This window comes from Neopsephotus bourkii, unplaced genomic scaffold (assembly GCF_033783945.1).
Source record: "Neopsephotus bourkii isolate Nb327-2 ecotype Australia unplaced genomic scaffold, CSIRO-AGI_Nbou_v1 NB_1511, whole genome shotgun sequence".
Taxonomy (NCBI): domain Eukaryota; kingdom Metazoa; phylum Chordata; class Aves; order Psittaciformes; family Psittacidae; genus Neopsephotus; species Neopsephotus bourkii.
The window spans coordinates 913,311-933,446 of NW_026901987.1; the positions used below are offsets into that span (position 1 = coordinate 913,311).

The 20,136-nt window shown below is 41.5% G+C and overlaps 1 protein-coding gene across 4 annotated transcripts; it reads right to left on the reverse strand.

Moving 5' to 3' along the window:
- Nucleotides 1-166: 166 nt before the first annotated feature.
- Nucleotides 167-17,079, reverse strand: AKIRIN2 (akirin 2). 4 transcript variants are annotated; one of them, XM_061369777.1, is made up of 5 exons: nt 16,396-17,079; nt 5,749-5,892; nt 4,959-5,093; nt 1,166-1,237; nt 167-850 (listed from the first exon to the last, which is right to left on the reverse strand). In XM_061369777.1, the coding sequence occupies exons 1-5, from the start codon at nt 16,592-16,594 to the stop codon at nt 840-842; spliced, it is 561 nt and encodes a 186-aa protein (XP_061225761.1). In that variant the 5' UTR covers nt 16,595-17,079; the 3' UTR covers nt 167-839. The 4 variants fall into 4 exon arrangements, with proteins under 4 accessions (XP_061225761.1, XP_061225759.1, XP_061225760.1 ...); XM_061369775.1 differs by having other exon boundaries at nt 4,959-5,104; nt 5,745-5,892; XM_061369776.1 differs by lacking the exons at nt 167-850; nt 1,166-1,237 and adding an exon at nt 1,683-2,290.
- Nucleotides 17,080-20,136: the final 3,057 nt, after the last annotated feature.

The following is a 20,136-nucleotide window of genomic DNA, read 5'->3' on the forward strand; positions in this document are numbered from 1 at the left end:
TTTCTTTGCCTCTGAAGAATTACCAGACTTTCCACCCAGCTCCTTCTCCTATCTAAAATTCTGACCCACCCGCTACTGCCAGTGAAGAAAGTTTTCATTTAAACACTCAGATTTAAGTTTATTCGTACACAGCAAAAGTTCCACCTGCATATTAAAAACAAACAGATTAGAAGTAAATGTTTTATTCTTCCAACTAAATTCCAGTACTACAAGGGCAGTAAAACAATGATACACTGAAAAATTGCAGCAATAAACATTTGTTAAAGACTGATAGAATAAATAAAAACTACAAAAATGAGAAATCATATAAACCCATTCTTAACCCCCAAAAAAGTCATGGAATACAGAAATGCCCTCCTTCACTATTTCACAGGCAGTACTGTGGGCTATTTGCTTAAAATTGTCCTGGGATTACATTCTAACTTAACTGTGATTACAGCTTTGTTGTAGTGCACAGTTATGAAAATCACACTAACTTCAGTCAGAAGTGTCATTCTACAATTTTATTTACACAACCAGTGAAGGGCAACTTCTAGAACACCAGCTTTAAACCTTTAACTTTTTCAAACTTATCAACATAAGAAGCCAAATTGTAATGATACAGCAAATGAGGCCACTGGTATTATTACAGGTAGCAAAGGTCCACATCCAGGTGGTACTGACATCAGGGAGCACTCCAAAACCAGTTGCTGCATAAGAGTGGTTGCCACTGACAAAAGCTTGAAATAACCTGTGTTCACAGGGGGAAAAAATATGGCATTGCTGCAAGTCTTTACTGGGACAGCTTGCAACAATAAAACAGGGTGTATAGGGCAGCCCACATATGCAGAAAGTGTGATTCATGAAACGTCTGGAAAGAGAAAAAAAAGCAAGAGTTAATAGAGGAGTTAATACATGCCAGCTCTGTCACAAATCTATGATGGCTACATCAAACCCTGCTTCAGAAATACACCACCAGCATGTTAGGGGGGGCAGTCCCAGATTTTTAAAAGCGGCATTTTATCTCATGTCTTCCTTTCGACCTTGGTCGGCCTTTCTTATTACCAATTTAAGATACTTTAACTTGGGGCCTAGCTGTAGCTTAACAACAGAATATGGCCATTTCAATTCCTGAACATTCGCTAATGTAATGGTGCAAGAGGAACCCAAAGGAATCAATACTCACAACTGGCAGGCTGTTCTCCATATCGTCGCATGATTTGATCATGCGTGAACTTCACAAATGCGTCGTATTGTTCTGCAAGCATGAAGCAGGAATGTGAGTACATTAACTGAAGCTGGAACACACTTTTTTATACATACAAGTTAAACACACATCCACTAACAGTAGTTTAAGTGACTTTACACAGTTCATACCTTTTCATCCCCCAGAAAAATGCAGCAACGTCCAAACTCCTCATTCCTGACCATCCCCAAAACAATATCCCCCTAATTAAGAAACTTTCCCATATAAACATCTGTAATGGGAATGATGGTAATATGCTCAAGGAGAACTGTGCTGCACACACACACAGACCTCAACATACCTAATGCCTGCTAAGCATCAGACACTGTATTTTGAAGTAATCAAATGTACTCATTTCACAGATCCATAATGGGGGCAAAGTAGTTAAGCAAACATAGCATTAAAGTCAGTGCTAGGGTTGGAAACACAACCTCTGCTTTCACCAGTACCAGACACAAGAAAGCCTATTTAATGAAATAGAAACACAGAAGTAGAGGAAAGGCACTTGCTATGGAATTAGGAAATTCTTTTTGTTGACCACCAGAAAATCAAACGCAAGTAACAAACTAAAAGAATGAAACACCAAGTGACTAGCACTTGATTAACTCCAATCACAGGAGTAGCCACAATAGAGACATGTAGTTGACTGTGGACTTCATGAAAACAACTACTGTGCAACCCAAAATGAAATTTAGATTCAAATGCACCAGTTTGGCTTTGAACTAAGTATTTCCATTTTCCTGAAAGATTATTATTTCTATGCACATACACACAAATACATTTGCAATATTTTATTAAGTTTAATATTGCACTCATCATCAGGGTATCACCTTTCAGAGTTAGGAAACTGAAGAAGGAGAGTAATATCTACCAGATGCTGCTCCTCTCCATTCCCCTTCCTCCCTTGTGGAAAAATACATGTGCAGCAATGTGGGGTGTTCTGAGAAAGGGGCAAGGTCAAAGAAGGCAATCTTCAACTAAAAATGAAGTTATATTTGTAGTGGTTCCTAGTCCCACAGGTTTGCCCCATTAAAGTCCCCATCCTCTTGCAGGGATGAGCTTCACCTTTGAAGTAAACAGGGTATCAGTAATCAGCAAGTAGTTCAGCAGCAGCCCGAAGTTTGGATCTGACCCCAAGACCTAAGGACATCCATCCCTGGCCAAAGGGGCCCAGAGCCATGGCAGCCAGTTCCCCTCTGCCCAACAAGCAGGACCTCTGTTCATTGCAGTTCTGACTGATGGCTTTTCAGCAGCCATGCGAGGATCTTAGCCAAACAACAAAATAGCACAAAGAGCAGATTGAAGGATCTGTTGCCCAGAAACCACTTCCAAAAATAACAGAAACTAGAACTTTTCCTCAAAGTATGTATTAAAGGCCAGAAACCAACTTGCAAGCTTTCTTCTTTAAAGCTTTAAGTCAACATACACAGCTGCTTTTTAGCATCATCTTTGTTAAAAACTATGACTTTGGAAATTTAAAGACTCCAGTGTTACTAAAAATCCCTTTTCTTGTGGCATTCAGATTAGGAAAGTTAAGCAACCTACAGTGAGCTGTTTGAAAATTTAAGTGAATACTTGTAAAGACACACCACTGGCATCCTGGATCATATATGTTCTAATCATCTGCTTTCAATCAGAAGGTGGCTGAACAACATGAGTACAAACATGATTACTATGTGACCTGACGTTTGGTATAAAAAGCTGGTTTCCACAACCAGATTCTAGAAAACCTTTCAAGTGAAAGCTTCACTTAGTCCCTTGAACTCCGGTTTTAAAATCTGCACAAGATCTTGCAAACCCAAGTTTATTCTAACACAGCAGTTTCAGGTAACAGGCAGGAATGGAAATCAAGGCATTATTAGCATGATCTGAGTTTTCCATCACTCTGTGTGGAAGACAATTCCACTCACAAAGAACATGGGAGAAGAAAAAAAATAATTAAGCAGCGTCTGGTTACCTCCCTACAAGAAAATTGTGATTCAGAAAGGAATCAGGAAAATATCCCAGATCCAAACATTCAGTTAAGTCATTTGAAAGAAGCTATTCAATTGAGATTTATTACAGAATTCCCAGTTACATTTCCATTGACTTCACTAGATTGTAAGAGTTATCGCCTTACAGGACAAAGTTTAGAAAAGGGTCATCTGTCGGCACAAAAACATAACTGGCCTTCTATGTAAGGGATTTCTAAATTCTTTTGGCAGTCTCTAAAATCTCCATGTAATACTGAAAATGTAATACTGGCTTGATATACGGGATGCAGCAACATGATCTTTCTCGCTCTTTTGATGACCAACATCCTAAGAACAAGAACCTAACCCATCTCACCATAAAGCACACATCCCCTTCAAAAAAAAAAAAAAAGGAAGGGGAAGAGAATGTTCTCTTTGGGACTAACAGATGGAGCACACATAAGGAACCTGCCAGAGGGTTTCCTGTTTGTAAAGAACTATGAGTTTGTACTCAGAAAGTGTTGGGAACAAATGTAAATATATCTGGTCTTCAAATGGTTATTGTGATCACTGCTAACTGAAATGCAAGAAGTGACCCAGTTCCTAACATATACGAATTAGAAGAATAACAGTCTAAAGGGTCATAATTCATCAGTCTGAAGCAGGTTATAAGTACAGAAATGGAGCGTTAGAGCCAAAGCAACAAAAGTATTTAGAGCTTTAGCTCCAGTTGTAAATAGATGTAGATTTAAGAGGGACTCAGAACTGTAGCTGTTTCTTACACAGCAACGGCAGGTCAGCAATACAGAACATGAACACAGGCTCAGGTGCAGAGACCACACTGTCAAAGGCAAGCCACAAGGGTGACTCAAGTCTGCTGACACTCTGCATAGCCACGCCACTCCTACCACATCAGAAGAGATCTGCAAACTTTAATTCTGCTGTGTTTTGAGGCGGGAGGCAGAACAGCTGTGGGGAGTCAAAAGCAGGTTTGCTGCCCCAGAAGTGCACTCAGATGTCTCTTATAATCACCATAAATATTAAATTAGACACTAAATCATAGTGTGAAGGGTCAGGGTTAGGGTTAGATGCTAGACAATTTAGATGCTCAAATGCTAGCGAAGTGCTTAGAAAGTAAACAACTTCAGCTAAAGAAAGGTCCTATTTATAATGCTGACATTAACATGATACTTATGGAAAAGTAAGTTGGCATCAGGCACCAAAACTGTAAGCTAAATGGTGTGAAATACAACAATTCAACAAAGAGCATCAGCTGAACAACTGACACTTGAGCAGATACCAAACACTGTTGGCAGCAATGTAATGGCAAGTACTGGGCAGAGAAAGGGAAACCTTACGTACTGTCATCTTGCCAAATTCCAGAAAAAGGAAGTCAGTTCCTAAGCATGAGGAAAAAAAAAACAAGAACACCCTTCACAAAGGTCCCTTAAGCCAGCAGAAGAGAAAGGCCTTCTAGCAAACCAAACTAAACCACTAAAAACAAAAAAAGGAGGAAATCATCAATTCAGACATCACAGCAAGAAAAATTTCCATGTGAAATAAATCCACTGTTTCAACTGATTAGTAATACCCAGCAGTCAGTTTCTACCCAAGCCAGCAGAGAAGAAAAAAGCCTATCAAAGAAACTACACACCATTTTTTCTGTCTTATATGCAATCTTGTTCATGTTAGGTCAGGAAAAATGTACAGTGTAACAAACATAATGAAATTCTTTAAGCTTTCAAACTCATCCTAACACATTATTTTGAGCTATAATATACCTGCAAGTTTTGTGGTCAAAATTTCTTCATACTCTTCACGGATTTTCTCTTCACGTTCTTTCAGCAAGCGTTCACAGATCATTCCGACTTGTCTGAGAGTAAACAGGGGCTGTTCTTTTTTCAATGGTGATGAGGCTGCAGATGAAGTACCTAAGATTAAATATACACAAATTTACACTCAAAACTAGTTCAAAACCACTTTAAAATCAATTTTCTTCACAACTTTGACATTAGGAGCTTTACAAAGAATTTGGAGTCTTTCTCTGCAATTTGAACGCTTCTAATTACTATTAAAATTGGACCCTCAAAAGGAAGATTACAATGGGCAATATGCACAGGCATCTTACACACTGTGAATGCCATTTACAATTTTAAGCTTTTATTTCATATAAAACTGTCAGTACAGTACATCTGTGCAAAAAACAGATGCTTTGCAAAAGCCTATTACAGTATCAGTGGCAGGGTATGCAGGATGATCTCTTGAAAACAATGCAAGCTTTGTGTCCTTCTGATTCTTAAAACAAGAAGCTACAATCCTCCACATCAGTGCTAATATTGAAAAAAAAAGCAACAGTAACTGGTGAGAATGTGCCATGAAACACCAGATAAGTGGGGAAAATTATTTACTCAAGCAGGAGTCTAACAGCATATAGCAGAATTACACAGCATTCATTGCCAAAAAAAAGCAACAGTAACTGGAGAGAAGGTCCTATAAAGATAACTAGGAAAAATGATTTACATAACAGAGTCTAAAAAGACAAAGCAGAATTACACAGAATTTTCCAGGTACCTGGCAAAGCTGGTCCAGTAAGGAGAAATGCATGTGGCTGTGCATCAGTAGAACAACATGGATCTGTCTGCTGGAAGGTATTTTCTAAGTGTCTCCTCTTCTGCATGCGTTTGTACTCCTGTTTTATGTTGTTCAGAATTTGTTCTAGAAAGAAAAACAACATAAAAATAAGTCTAAAATAATTACAATGCAAGGTTTTACTTGACTTGGTTTCCAGTCAAGCACCAAACACTGCAGGTAATTAACAGATGATAGGTTCTTTAAACATGGCCTGCAAAACCCACCATGTTTTACCCAAGACAGAAAGAATGACTAACTGAAAGTAACTCCAGGCTGTTTGCACCAGACACTAACAAAAATGTTGTTAGTTAAGGTTAGGTATCAGTGCCAGAGTGCTGGTAACAAAAATAAACAGCATAAGGTTAAAATTTAGGAACTATCAACAATACAATATACATGGATAAAAATTATTCTGTAGAACTTCTACTGGTATTTATGATCTTCCCTTCATGCATTTGATTTGCGGTCATCTTTCTTCCCCAGGCAGCATTTATCATTCATACTGTTATGGATAACAAAAAGACTCCACAATAAAATACGAACATGAAGGACCATGCACAAAGCAACTACGAGTTAAAATATCAAAAAATGGCAAACCCACAGGAAAAATACAAAATCATTCCACGACATTTCTGACAACCTCATATCTATCCAAATAAGGACAACGGATGGATCAATAGCCTCTTTTAAAGGAGTACAGCAATATGTAGCTCAGCATTTGATCACACTGAATAAAATACAGCAAGTTTTTAATAATGTAATTTTCACTGCAGAATTACAAGAGAGGGGTAATCCTTGCAGGAAAATTATCAATCCTGCGTGCCTTTTCTGAAAAACTTCCTACAGCATCAGCTGCCACTGAGACTTCCAGACTTTCGGCAAAGACAGCTTTCCGAAACTCAGGTACATATAAATCTATGTGATCATACGAGAGTTGCAAAGTACTCCACTCAGTACCTTTCTATTTCTGTTCAGCATTTTGCCAACACAATACCATGAAAAATTCTCAACTAGTTTTCAGGTTTGTTAACAGTATGCTATTAAGCTTCCTTATTTGAACTTTTTCTAATAAGCAACCACGTGATGTGAACAAGTAACTTTAGCTACCAGCTTGGTCAGTCAGTGAAGGAAGCCTATGCTAGGCCAAGCAGAAACAAACATCGACCAATTTCTATTTCAGAGGTTTAGCTATTGTGGTGGTTCAACTTTGTAACTCAGTCCAGGAGCAGCCAATATATAAAAAAAAGGAGGAAACGGTTTCCATAGCCAACAGGAATACCAGCTTTTGTCAGTGAAGGAGCTTCTTCCTTGGATCTTGTTCTCCGATTAAAGCCTTACAGTTTATACCTTTTCAGTCCCATGCCCACAGTGCTTGTACAATTTTCAACTCCGTAAAGGGAGATCAATAAGCTGGTTCAAAGCAAAAGCAAATGCAGAAGACACAATAAAGCAGCTCAGTAGAGAAATGAAGAGAAGGAAACTAGAACGGGTGGAAAAAAGCCCTCAAAGATGCCTGGAGGATTCATACTTTTTGTAGGACAAGATACATACTATACTCCAGCGTGGTAAAAAAAATAATAAATCAGGTTAAATGAAGATGTAGTCAGCCTTCCAAAATTTAACAGAGTCCCATGTAGAATTAGTTACATGCATACACACTGCAGCAGTGGGAGAATGGCGCTGCATACTCAACAGCATTATGGTCATAAAACAATACTTTTCCTCAGAATCAAATGCTGTTCTAGCTAAAGCAATAGTGCATGATTTTGAGTGGGAACCGAATTAGCTCATAAGAGAACATCTGTCCTGAAGTGTCCACACTATGAGAAACATTCACACTGTATTTACATCAACTGAAAAATGTAACGGACCATGTGCAACCTTCACATGGTCTTGGACATATTTCCAAATTCCATATGAACTGCAACAGAATCAGCCAGGTTTCGGGCACAACAACTTCGATAACAATCTTCTCTGCAGCTCACCTTTCTATTATCTTCTTGTAGACACATTCTCAAACAACATTAACCACCAAAATAATTTAAAAAAATAAACCCAAACAAAACCCAAACAGACTCTTGTCTCTGGTCAATGGATAAAACTGCAAGAGTTAAAATAACAATCATCAGCCAGGTTTCCTCCAGTCCTATCAACCCCTGTAAATTAAATATGGAGTAATTCAGAGATGATGTTAAAACAGCAGCCAGAATAGGAGTGAGAGCAACTGGGAGGCAGGGGAAGAATGTGGATAGAAAATTAAGATCTTTACACCAACGATACATGGTTCTAATCCCAATTATACTGAATGGTGAACACAGAAGTCTCAATGATACTGCAGTAATTTCTAATCTGCTTCTAATTTGACAACACTTTTAAACTTGCCATCTTCAAATCTTGCTCTGAAAATAAAAAAAAAAAATCTCAAGATACACCACTGGGCGTTCCCAGTCCTGAGAAAACCACTTTTGACAGTCTGCATTACTGTAACTTCAGGTAAAGAAATTAAACTAAGCAAAGTGAAATGGAGCAGGGGACTATTTAAATGTGACAATACACTGTCCACACTGCAAACAACCACTGGCAGAAAGAGAAAAGCATGAAGTCCTAACTGAACACACTTGCAGAACGTGTACATAACTTTCTCTGGTAAACGGTATTCCTCTACTTAATCTAAGTTATGAGACTTAATGTGCTACTGCTCAGTACAGAGAACTGGAGTACAAGCTCTTCTCAGTTCTGTGCTGTTAGGATGCAAGATGACTGAAAATGACTCGCCTCATACTTCCCAATTTCCACCATTGGTAAAATGGAGATCAGTAATCAAGAAACACAAGTTTAATGTGGCACCAAACTGTTCAGTAACTTCACACATGAATGATCAGACTAGTAATCCCTCAAACTAAGCCGACACATTTTTGCAGCAGCAAAAACTGAACAGGCATTTTAATTAACATACAGTGGAATAAAATCTTTAAACAAAACTACTTCATTGTGAAGTGAAATGTAAGCTTGCAAATATTCATGACTCATTTTAAGTGAAAATCTGAATGTTAAAATTGAATTACTTTGTCTTTAAAAAAAAGGAAAAAAATCTAGCAGAATAAGCTGTTTTAAGTTCAACCAAAGTTCTGGCATTTACAGTTTTGCTTAATAAATCCACAAAACTGTTTGATGAACAAACAGATTCTGTTCAAAACAATTTCTATAGAATCTCAGCACTTGAAAGAAACCATTAAATATTAAGGCAGCTCAAACCAGACAACTTTTGAACAATACTTATGTGACAGACAGCTAACTGCAAAGCCCTTTAAACCTCTGGCCCAGTTAAACAAAGCTTAGCATTAGCAGATCTCATTCTCCAACCTAGTTTTAACTCCAGCAAACCTTCCTGATTTTTCAAGTTCATTTTCTTAACCTTTCTTACTTCCAATTAGCTCTGACTATTAACTCTGCAGCTGACAACTGATTTAAAATGTGCATTTAACTGGTGTCAAACACAGGAGAGAGGTTTTCTGCACGCTCCTCAACATCCAGGCCCAAATTGCCTTTTTCAACAATGACATCCCATAGGTGCTAAAGTTCAAATAAGACATTGTACATCAGGCAATAATTTAATTTATAAGATTACAAAAGTAATATATTTAATATGATAAAGCACATATCACTGAGGCCTACCCTCAGTTTCTTTTTAATTTCACCTTACCTTTTTTGCTCAGTGTTCCTTACTGGTTACAGATACCTCCACCTTAAGGTAGTAGCAAGAAAAACCCACACTGCTGACATGCTGAAATAAATTAGTACTTCATAAATGATGTTTCAATTTCAGGAAGATTACGAATCCCAGCCTGTTATACAAGACTGTATGACATTGCCCTTTCTCCTCTTTCAAGTTCAAGGCTAAGATAAAGAATGGCAAACAAAGTCTGCTACTTTCTCACCATAACCACTAAAGGTATAGAGGATTCAGTCAAATACACCTGAAAATAATGAAATATGCTGATATACTCCTTGTTTTACCTAGAGCACAATGTACTGAGAGCATAAAGTTGAGTACACAGGTTCATGAAAGATCACGCTAGATGAAGGACAACATTCACACCAATCTTCTTACAGAATAAGAGATGTGACTCGGGGAAACAATGTTTCACATCTCAGCTGCCCTAACTCCCAATGAGGAGAGAATAAAACGTGAAAGGGCAAATCAGAATATGATCTGTCACACTACTGGATTACAAAGCCAAATATTCATTTCCTAGGAGTGATGTTGTCTTCTTACTTCCTTTAATTCATGATAAAAGTCAAGTTGCTCTTTTTCAAAGTTCTGTCATCTAAATTACTTCATCCTGACCTGTCATTACCTAGAAATTACATGCAAGAGAAACAGCAGTTCAACTTGAAAATGTAACAAGACAAACAATTTTCTTCCCCAGTTTAATAACCGCTTATCAACTATGAAAGTGCTGACTGTTTCCCCTGAAGGATTTTTTTCTTTTGCCTTGATTTTTAAACCAGCAATCTCTCATCTTAGTTCCTGGCTTCTCTCTTTTAGCTGAAGGAAACTTTGGCAAAATACATAGGAAGGTGACTCAATAGGCTGAAATCAGAGCAGCAGTTTTCCTGGCCTGAAATGGAACCTAAAGCTCAGGTTTCAGTCTGCAATGTCACCATTCAACATATGCATTCAAACTTGAACCATGCCTGAGATTTCTTCTAAGTGAATCAAGCAAATGCTATCCTGATGTCAATCACATACATTTTCTGGGACTTCAGCTCCTGTCAAAGCAAAACTGTTTCACTGTCCTAGTTCAAATTTGTAACTTTTCCATTAGGCCATCACACTTATTCAACATCTAGTTGATGCTACCACATTCCTAGTTTTGGTCTTCCCACCAGACTACTGACAACATTAATTTTAAGCAGCTAGCTTTCACTAAGGGCGCACTGCAACACGGCAATGGGTAACAATTCTTCACTTTTTCTATCTACCTAACCAGGGTATCCACAGGCACAGACTGAAATTAAAATAACCCAGATATTCCTTTTATTCTCCTGCTTTGGTCACAGGGATCAACTATTCCAGTTATGTTTCTTAAGTAGGCATGGACTGTATTCAGTAACAGAATGTATACTTCTGGAAAAAATGCTCACCTCAGAGGAGCATGCTCTAAGCCAGAGACTGGTAACAGGTACATGCTGACACTTCACAGCCAGTGTCTATAGCTAATGCACAGCCAGAAGCAGCTTGTAATGGGACTCTGTGGCACAGAGCTGGCCACCCCACCAGATCAAATTACTCAAGGTCTAAGGCTGATGAAGGTTCTGGTTCTCCCACAACAAGCTGGATGCTCACATATGCATTAGCTCATTCTGCCAATGTGTTATTTCAGGAAATCCCAGTTCTCCTGATCAAGGGGTTGAGGAATGAAAAATAAATCAAGCAATGCAAAATGTATTAGACACAGCAATTAGATCTTTCTCTTCACATAAAAAAAGTATGTCACATTGCATTTACCAGACCTGCCACTGAAACAAAAAACTGCTTCAATGTTTTATGACATCTACAACCAAGGGTATTAACATTTATAGGTACCACAGGCATCTATAGAAATTTCTCATATAAATTAAATTATCAACTCCAGATGCAGACATTATGTGTTGCCTTTTTCTTTTTTTTTTTTTTTTTTTTTTTTTTTTTTTTTTTTTTTTGTAAGGGGTGGGAACGTTTTGGTTTTTTAATCCCAATGATTTCTGCAATACTGGAGCACAATGAGAAACCTGGCATCTTGCCAGGGTAATTTAGCAATAAATACACATGCAGATAAATGGTAACAAAACAAAAATTAAGCAGAAGGAGATACAGCACTACTAATATGTCACGTTCCTAAGCTGCTAGATATGTTCATTTTAAAGCCAAACCTGCACTCGGCCATTGTCTGACCAAGTTTCGTACAGAAACAGTCAGTTTGCTCAACAGGGCAACTGGAAGGTCACGGGAGGACAGCCTGATGGGAAGTATAACAGTTCTTCCTATTCAGACATGTCATTTTCTTACAATAATTTTGAAAATTTGTGTTAATTAGATCTTGGGGTTTTTTTCCTCAGATTATTTTGTGAAAGAACAAGGTATACATTAAAGAGAAATTTAGCTGCCTTCTGTTTGTAAAGAATCCCCTGTGAAGGACTCTTAGAAACAACTCCATTTGCCATCTTTAACCAGACAGCCTTGTGACTGTGTTTGAGCAGCAAATATGCACAAATATGCACTTATGCACACTCATAACTCAATACTGCATAAATTTAGTAGTTTCCATATTCCATCAAACATTTGACGTTATCTCTCCTTGGATTTCAACCAGTGTTCTGAGTTGAAAGACTGTTCTCAATAACTCAACCCAGTACAAGTTTTGGTTTGCAACATTAATTAGCTGCTGGGGATGGCAGATGAATATTTCAGATGGAGGAAAAACTGCATGTACAGATGAAAAAGTTTGTGCATTTTTAAGTAATTTCACAAACTGTTTTTAAATGTAACATTCTGAATCTACAAAGTTCTAGCTGCAAATTAACCCCAGATTTCAGGAAAGGAGCATGGAAGCAAGCTGCTGATCTCAGTTTGTCTTCTCAGTTACTATGTAGCACGAATATGATATAAATCCTAAGGTCCACATTCCATCTCCCTTCTCCCCCCCTCCTTCCATTTCTTTGGACTGTATTTCCCACTGTTGCTCCAGTCTCGGGAATACCCAGACATCCAGGTTTTCTACGCTGACATGCCTTTGAATTTAAAAAACTTCAGGATAATTTATTATTCTTTCTGTCTTCTCCCCTCCCACCCCATCATAATCTTTCATCAGGGTAAAGCTGCAAATAATGGTTCTAAAACATCCAGCAGAACAGAAAAATAATACTGCCACTGCTTCCTCCTTTCACAGTCTAGAATTTATTTAACAGCTTTGAAACAGGACTGCACTTAGGGCTTCAGAGGAAATCGAACATGTACAGTGCACTACATGCAGGCATCCAAACTGAAGTGCAGTTACTCTGATAATACACAACAGATTCATTTATAGATAGAACTTACGTGAAAGTAAAACTCAACTGTAGTACTCAAGCAGTAGAAAACTTCTTAGAGCCACTTTTTCAAAATCAAAGCTGTCTTATGCCAGGCAGGTATGGTCTGCACCACTTATAGTGAACACTGTTCTAAAAATGTTCATTCTAGATGCAAACAGTGGTATCCAAAAATTAGCTGGCACACACACGAGCATGCTCATGTCAATAAGCACAGTTCCACAGAAGGTATAGCCACAACTGCAGTCTGGCTGCCAAATTCACCAAAAAACTGGAAGTAACAGCTGTTCAAGTAAGCAGAAAATACTAAAATACTCGTTAAAGATAAATTTTATCTTGAATAAGCCTGCCCTCTCTCAGACATAACGTTTATTTGTCTATGACCACTGTGAAGACAGCTGTTTTCTCATATGACTACCACACTGTAATCTTAGTTCGCAGCACCACCCTCCATCAACCCATATTCTACTTTCAAATAATTCATCATTCTAAACAATTCACCATGTGGTAAGAAAGTTCTGGTGCTGATATAGTCTCCACTGGGTACAGTTAAACACCACCAGGACAGAGTATCAGACAGAAGAAAAATGCTGAAGCAAGAACTCAAAATGAAGTAGCAGCCTCAGGTTTTATATCCAGAGCTCTGATTTTGTATAACCATTAACTTTCATTAAATAAAATTCAGACAGACACTTTTTAAGTGCTGGAACCCTAACCACTGCAGTAACACACTGAGAAAACCATAACTGAAGTCAACTGAGTTCTGGCTATTGTTACTAAATTTCCCAATGTAAAAACTGCACAAAACAGTGACTCAGCTGGCAGCACTTTTTGAAGTGAGGCTGGCATTCCTTTCACGCAGAGAGCAAGATTCATCTGATCCAAATGCAGACATCTACATCAGAAATGGTCACGTAAATTCATTATGCAGTCAGTAGAAAGCAACACGTTTTTCTATAGCACACTCTGCCTCATCCTAAGCCAGAGTTCTAGAATAAATGGTCTGTTTCTTCGTACTATCATGAAAGCTACAAATTATCAGGACATACGTACATTTACAAAATTGGATGAGATGAATTTCACACAATCTTTCAAGTGGCCCCTTTAAAATTACAAGCTCTGTTTTGTTTGCTGGTCGAAATTAAATACACACAATGTGGTAATACCTATGAATTCAACTGCAAGTAAAACCTAAGCAAGCTGCTTAATAGTCACATTTGCACTCCCACCATACAAAGGTATTTCTCCTTGTAACAGACCCCACAGAGGGAGCTTTTAAGCAGAACATACAAATGCAAGCAATTTTTAAATGTTTCAAGCTTTGCTCAGGAGCAGTCAAGGGCCGTAAAAGACTTTATGATTTACTGTCCTTCACTTTTCATTGTATTATACAAATGGCTTACATGAAATACACCCTTGTCAGTAGAGAATCACCCTCTCACATGAATTACCACCTGCACCTCAGATTTTGTCAAGGTAAGATGAAGCCTGTATTTGCTTAACTTTGGTAACATTTTCAGTTACAAGGCCTTTAGAATCATTAACGCAGAAGTTTAGGTATTGCCTCAAATACTGCTGTTGGTTATCTCTACTGAAAATTTTATTACCTCCTTTCAGCAATACACATTTACTGGCCAGACAACATTTATATTAAATATTCAAAACCTAAGCTCTCCAAATCCCAAGGAAACAAGCCAAAAGTAAACCTTGCAATGAAGTCATACTTACCTTCTAAAAAGAATCAAATCAATTGTCATTTTAAGCATCTATCTCAAAGTACATGTAATGCTCCCTTACTGTACCAGGGAGTGCCATCCATCACAGCTCCCATCCCAGATCGCTGACTCATTCAAGATCTTTTCCTAGAGGTTCAAAAAAATACCGAGGCACTGATGCCAAGTTTAAGTAGTCTGTATGCCCTCTGTGTGTTTCCTCCATAGCAATTTAATTATTTGATCAAAACCTGGAAAAAATATATTCTACTGTACAGTTTTCAGAATCGAGAATATAAAAACAAGGCACTGTCCTACATAGAGAGGGTGGTAATTTGAAAACATATTCAAACTTAATGCTCAGTAATAAACAGCAGTAATCCGGAGCTAACTTTTGTTTAAAGGGAGTACCGAATGCAGCAGCAGCAAGAGGAGGAATTCAGCTGCAACTGCAGAGGGCTTTTCTTCCTGCACACAAAGGACACAGATCCATACCTCAGCGCCACAGCCACTCATATGGCTGCGGGCTTAGCCGTTCTTAAGTGCATTATTGGAAGCTACCCACTAGACTAACCGTAAGGAAGGGCCAATCAATCCTGCGTGCCCGGCCAAGACTCATTCCTTTCTTCTCTCCCTGCTCGCTGGTAAAACAAACTAGGATGATTCTTTGCTTGACAACACTTACACAAGCAGACCCAGAGCTTTTAGGGGCACCGGTTGACTCATCTCTCACACGTTAAGAATGTAAAAAGATCTTGCTCTCGCCCGACGTCTCCGGGACGAGGAGACTGCCCAATTCCATTTTATCTGCCCCGAAGGCAACTCTCACCCTTGCACACAATCGCTTTCATCTCTCGGTTTTCCTACCAAACTTTAAGGATGCCACAGAATGGGTGATCCGGGACGGTGGCACGCATTAACGGACTGGAAGCGGAATTACCCCTTTGTTTTATCAGCTTTTGCCTTTTCCGACTGGCGTTTTGCGGGTGATTGATGACAGGCCGCGTTCCCCGCCCTCCCCCCGCTTCCCTCCTCCCTCACCCCCCCGATGTCTGAGCAACGGGAGGAGGTGCCGCCGCCTCGGCTCGGGCAACGTTCGACCCACCGATAATGGCTTCAACGGATCGATAGGGGCCTCATTGAGAGGGGTTCGGGGGCCTCCTGGAAGCGAGCCCCAGCCCCGCCGACACCACGGTCATCTCCTGCCCCCGCCACCCCCAGCGTTTCCGCAGCCTGACTCGCCCCTGCGGCTCTCCTTGCCACATCCAAGCACCCGTGATAAAGAGGAAAAAAATCCTCCGTTCCCGTCCCCGACGCGAGAAAAGCCGGTCCCCACTATCCCGGCACTTGATTAAGACTCCGCCACCAACGTTCCCCCCTTCTTTTGCTCAGGTCCCTTTCTCCAGTCTTCCCCCCACCCCCACCCCGACCCCTTTCCTATGGCCACCCGCCCGCATCGGCTCAACCCGCCCCCCCTCCTTCCTCCAAGTCCCTCCTCCCCCTCTCCTGCTGCAAACGGCCATTTCTATTGTGTCTCCGTCGCGGCGGTGCCAAGCCGACCGGGGATTGCCCCGGCCCCGCCGCTGCCAGACGTGTAGCCCGACAAAAAACGGCTGGAGAAGAACGCGAGACCCACCCAACCTTACCCTTTTCTTCTTCTTCCACCTCCCCCCCATATGGGTCGCCTTCCCGGCCCCCTGCCCTGCACACCCACCGTCCCCCTCCCCGCCGCTCCCTCACCCTCAGCCCACCACCACCCGCCGCTCCGGGTGGCTGCCGGGTACAGCGGGGCTGCGTCCCTCACCTGTGGTGAGCCGGGACGACACCTCTCCGAAGGGCGAGGGCTCCATGCGCAGGTATTTCTGCGGGGAGGCGGCGGCGAAGGAGGAGGCAGCGGCCGAGGCCGGGGCTGACAATGGCGCACATCGCCTCCGCTTCGGGGACGTCGGGCTCAGCAGCGGGTCGAAATCCAGAGTCCTTTTCAAAGTGGCGCCGCAAGCCATGGCGCAGGGCGGCGGCGGGGCGGAGGAAGGGGGCTCAGAGCGAGAGGCAAGGGAGACGACGGCGGCTGTGGTGGTGGTGGCAGCAGCCGGCCCTGCCCAGACGCGCCTTCCCCGCTGTCTGGGGCGGGCAGGGGGGGAGGGAAAGGAGGGCGGCAGGGAAAGGAGGGGGCAGCTGCGTCAGGGCCTCCACCGCCTCCCTGTCGGCCTCTCTCTGGGGAGCGGTCCCGGCCCCGCCAGCAGCTCCGGCTCGGCCGGCTGGATCTCCGCTCTCGCCGCCCGCCCTGCCCTAGCCGGGCTAATTCCGCCCGCAGCTGGTAGCGGGCTAGAAGCTTGGCCGAGGGGCGCGGGCCCGGGTCCTGTTACCCGGTCCGGGGCCGCCGATGACGAGCGATGGCGATGAGGCCCCGGCGGCAGCAGCACTTCACTCCCTGACTCCCACACCAGCAATATGGCGTCAATAACAACGCCGCGGATTCAAAAAGCAGCTCTCCCCACTGCGCCTGCGCTCCTGGGGCGGTGGCGGCCGCGGAGGCTCACGGGAGTTGTCGTTTCTCCGCCCCGGCTTCGCCCTCAAAGCCTGAGGGTGGGGATGGGGCGTGGGGACTGCAAATCCCGGTGTGCTCTGCGTCGGCCGCCCCGGCTTCCGGGGTCTGATTTAAATCCCCCTTCGGAGGCTGGGGTGTGGGTTAAAGGACGGGATGATGGCTGTGGGCGATGGGGGGTCAGGGTTCAGTCTTCGGAGCGACTGGCGCGGCCCTGGGGAAGTGCGGGAGGGTTAGCGTCCGGTCCCAGATACACAAAGGGGGCTAACGAAACTCTGCCGCCTGTGCTAGGCCCTGTGGCGTGGGGTCTGCTGTCACCGCAGTGCCGAGCTGGTCTCCGGCGGCTGTGTGCACGCCGGGTGACTGGCTGGCTGTGAAATAAGGGCAAAGTGCGTTTAGTGGCCTCCGTGCTGAGGGAGGGCGGTGCGGGAAGCAGGCAGGAGTCAGAAATACGAAGTAGGTGGAGGTGACAGCTAAGGTCATGCCAGAGAAGAGTTCGTGGTGTCGAGAGTTATGTTTGTCTAACCAGCCGGTTTCCTCGCGGTTGTGTAAAGGGCTTTCTTGCTTAAGGAGGGTGGCGGGGAAAGAGGTTCAAAGTGGCATAGCTGCTCTTGGGAAAAGCGCAGCTCTTTCCTGTTCACCTTCTGAGTTGAAATAAACTGGGTCGCAGTTCACCTCAGTGGAAAAGTTAACAGAGGTTGATAGGCCCCAAAATATCTGTATGTTTCAAGCTTTTCTGTATCAAATCCTGTTAACAATGAACATAAAGACAAGTTGTCTTTGGAAGATAAAAAGGAATATGCCCTCATAAAATTTTAACACTTAAGTGTTGTTTTTTTTGTTTGTTTTTTTTATTGCCTTGTGAAATAGAAGTTAGCCTTTCCCAAATGATAGCTAAACCAAAAATGAAGGTTTCTATCATTTGGAAGTAAGTTTTTGCTTCATGTATTCAGTGTGTGGTGTATATTGTTAAGCTGTAACAGCACCCTGTCAGTCTAAACGCGTGATGTTTGTGCTGGCAATATGGTTATGATACTCTTAGCATAAGGGGGGTTTTGGGAGGTGGGGTGACGTAGCTGAGCCTTTCTACCCAACAAAAGTAGAAATAGTAATTAATATATTATTTGCTTTCTCTGACAGATAGTTCCTGATGATGTTGGAACAATTAGATGAAATTCACCTAGGTTTGCTTGACTTGCCTTAGCCCAAAACCAGTTACAGAAAATAGCAAAATTATTCCTCTGTTGTTGCCTTTTCCTCTGTAGAGGAAGCAGGTGAAGTGTTTCCTTGGTAAGGAGGATGCTGACAAGCCATTCTAAAGCTAAAGCAAGTTCTGGTTCTCCATAACAAGGCTCAGGAAATGTGCTGATGTTATTAAAGTGTTATAATTGTCTTACTATTACTATACTGGTATGACTCCTTCTGTGGACATTCTTCTGTGGAATAATGATGGCTGGTTTTCCATTCATTTAATTCTTCATTTCCATGGCATTTCCCTAAGCAGATAAGTGTTCATGCAACAGTCTTAAGTATTCTTACCAAGCACTTCACCCAGGAAGACTGAGGCAAAATTGTTCTTGTAGGCTTTGAAGTAAAGAAACCCTGGGTGTTTCTCTCAGCATATGTATGATGCACTTGTTTAGTTTGGAATGCCATGTGCCCACACAGGATGAAGACTGCCACTTTTGCCGTCATATCTGTAAGCTGAGAAGTGCCTGTGTTTGGGTGCAATATATAAGAAAAATACTAAATTTTAGAATAACCAGCACTTTCCCACTGAACTTAATATTTGTTCTGCTGAGCTTAGTATTTTCTATATGTATATATTCTGCTTTCAGCAGCAGAGAAGATTCGGTTACATTAACTCATGTGACACCAGATCCTAAGGAGCCTTCAGGCACAATTTAAGTTGATTAAAACAGTCTGAGGAGTCCGGAAAAACTTCATCAAGATAAGCTACTAGAAAAGAAGATTTTGTCAGCTCAGGCAGCACTACAATTATAAGCAATTGATTAGAACCACAATTGTCCTAATCAACAGTTATTCAGGCTTTATCGGACATTTAATTTGTTGAGTGAAACTGAAGTAAGTCTGATTTAAGTCAAATGAAGATTTTACACAGCCCTTTGCAGCATATTCAACCTAGCTAAACCAATGTAGCCTTGCATGTAGACAAGCCCTAAGGCATCCAAATGTCTAACAGGAGTGACAAACTGCTTGATGGTTCTTGGGGAGCATGTTTTTACTTTCACTGTGGCAGGAAACACCATAAGGTCAAGGCTGCAAACCACTGTTTATACTGTTCTTTCTTCCACTTAGTTATTATATAACCAATTTGCAGTGTCCCATTATGTGCTATGTGGGGTGCCATTAAAATTATATATTATAAGCATATTTTTAAAAGTAAATAATATCCACAAATGTTATTAATACTGGGAATGGGAGAACTTACAACTAATGTCATGCTAGTTTTCATTGGATCTGCACTTCAAGCATGATACCTGTTCAAAAGACAAGTCCAGACACAGGGCACCATTTTAACCCCTGTACAGCTGTTAATGGGGTGGGAAAGGAACCCTTTCAGTGTGTTGCTTTGGGATGTGTATTGCTGTGGTGGAAATGTCGCAGTTGACTGAAGGTTAGTCTTCATGCATTCTCTTTTCTTCCTCTTCCTCCTGCCATTGCTCCATTTCCCATTGTCTTTTGTTTTCTTCTTTTTTTAATGTCTTCCCCTCATTCTCTTTCTCTACCATCTTGACTCTGTTTCCTCTTCCTTTTCCTTGAGACATCCTACTCATTTGGTGCAGGGCCAACATCACAATCCTTTTGTGCCATCTAACCATATTCCTCCCACTTCACACAGTAGCTCATTTCTCATTAACAGGTTGTGCTCGCCAACATGGGACCACTGGTTAGCTTAACTGTTTTTCAGGGCTTGTTTCACCTCATCCCAATGAGTGAAAGTCACTTTAAGCAGTGTCTTTCCACTTGAATTTGGCC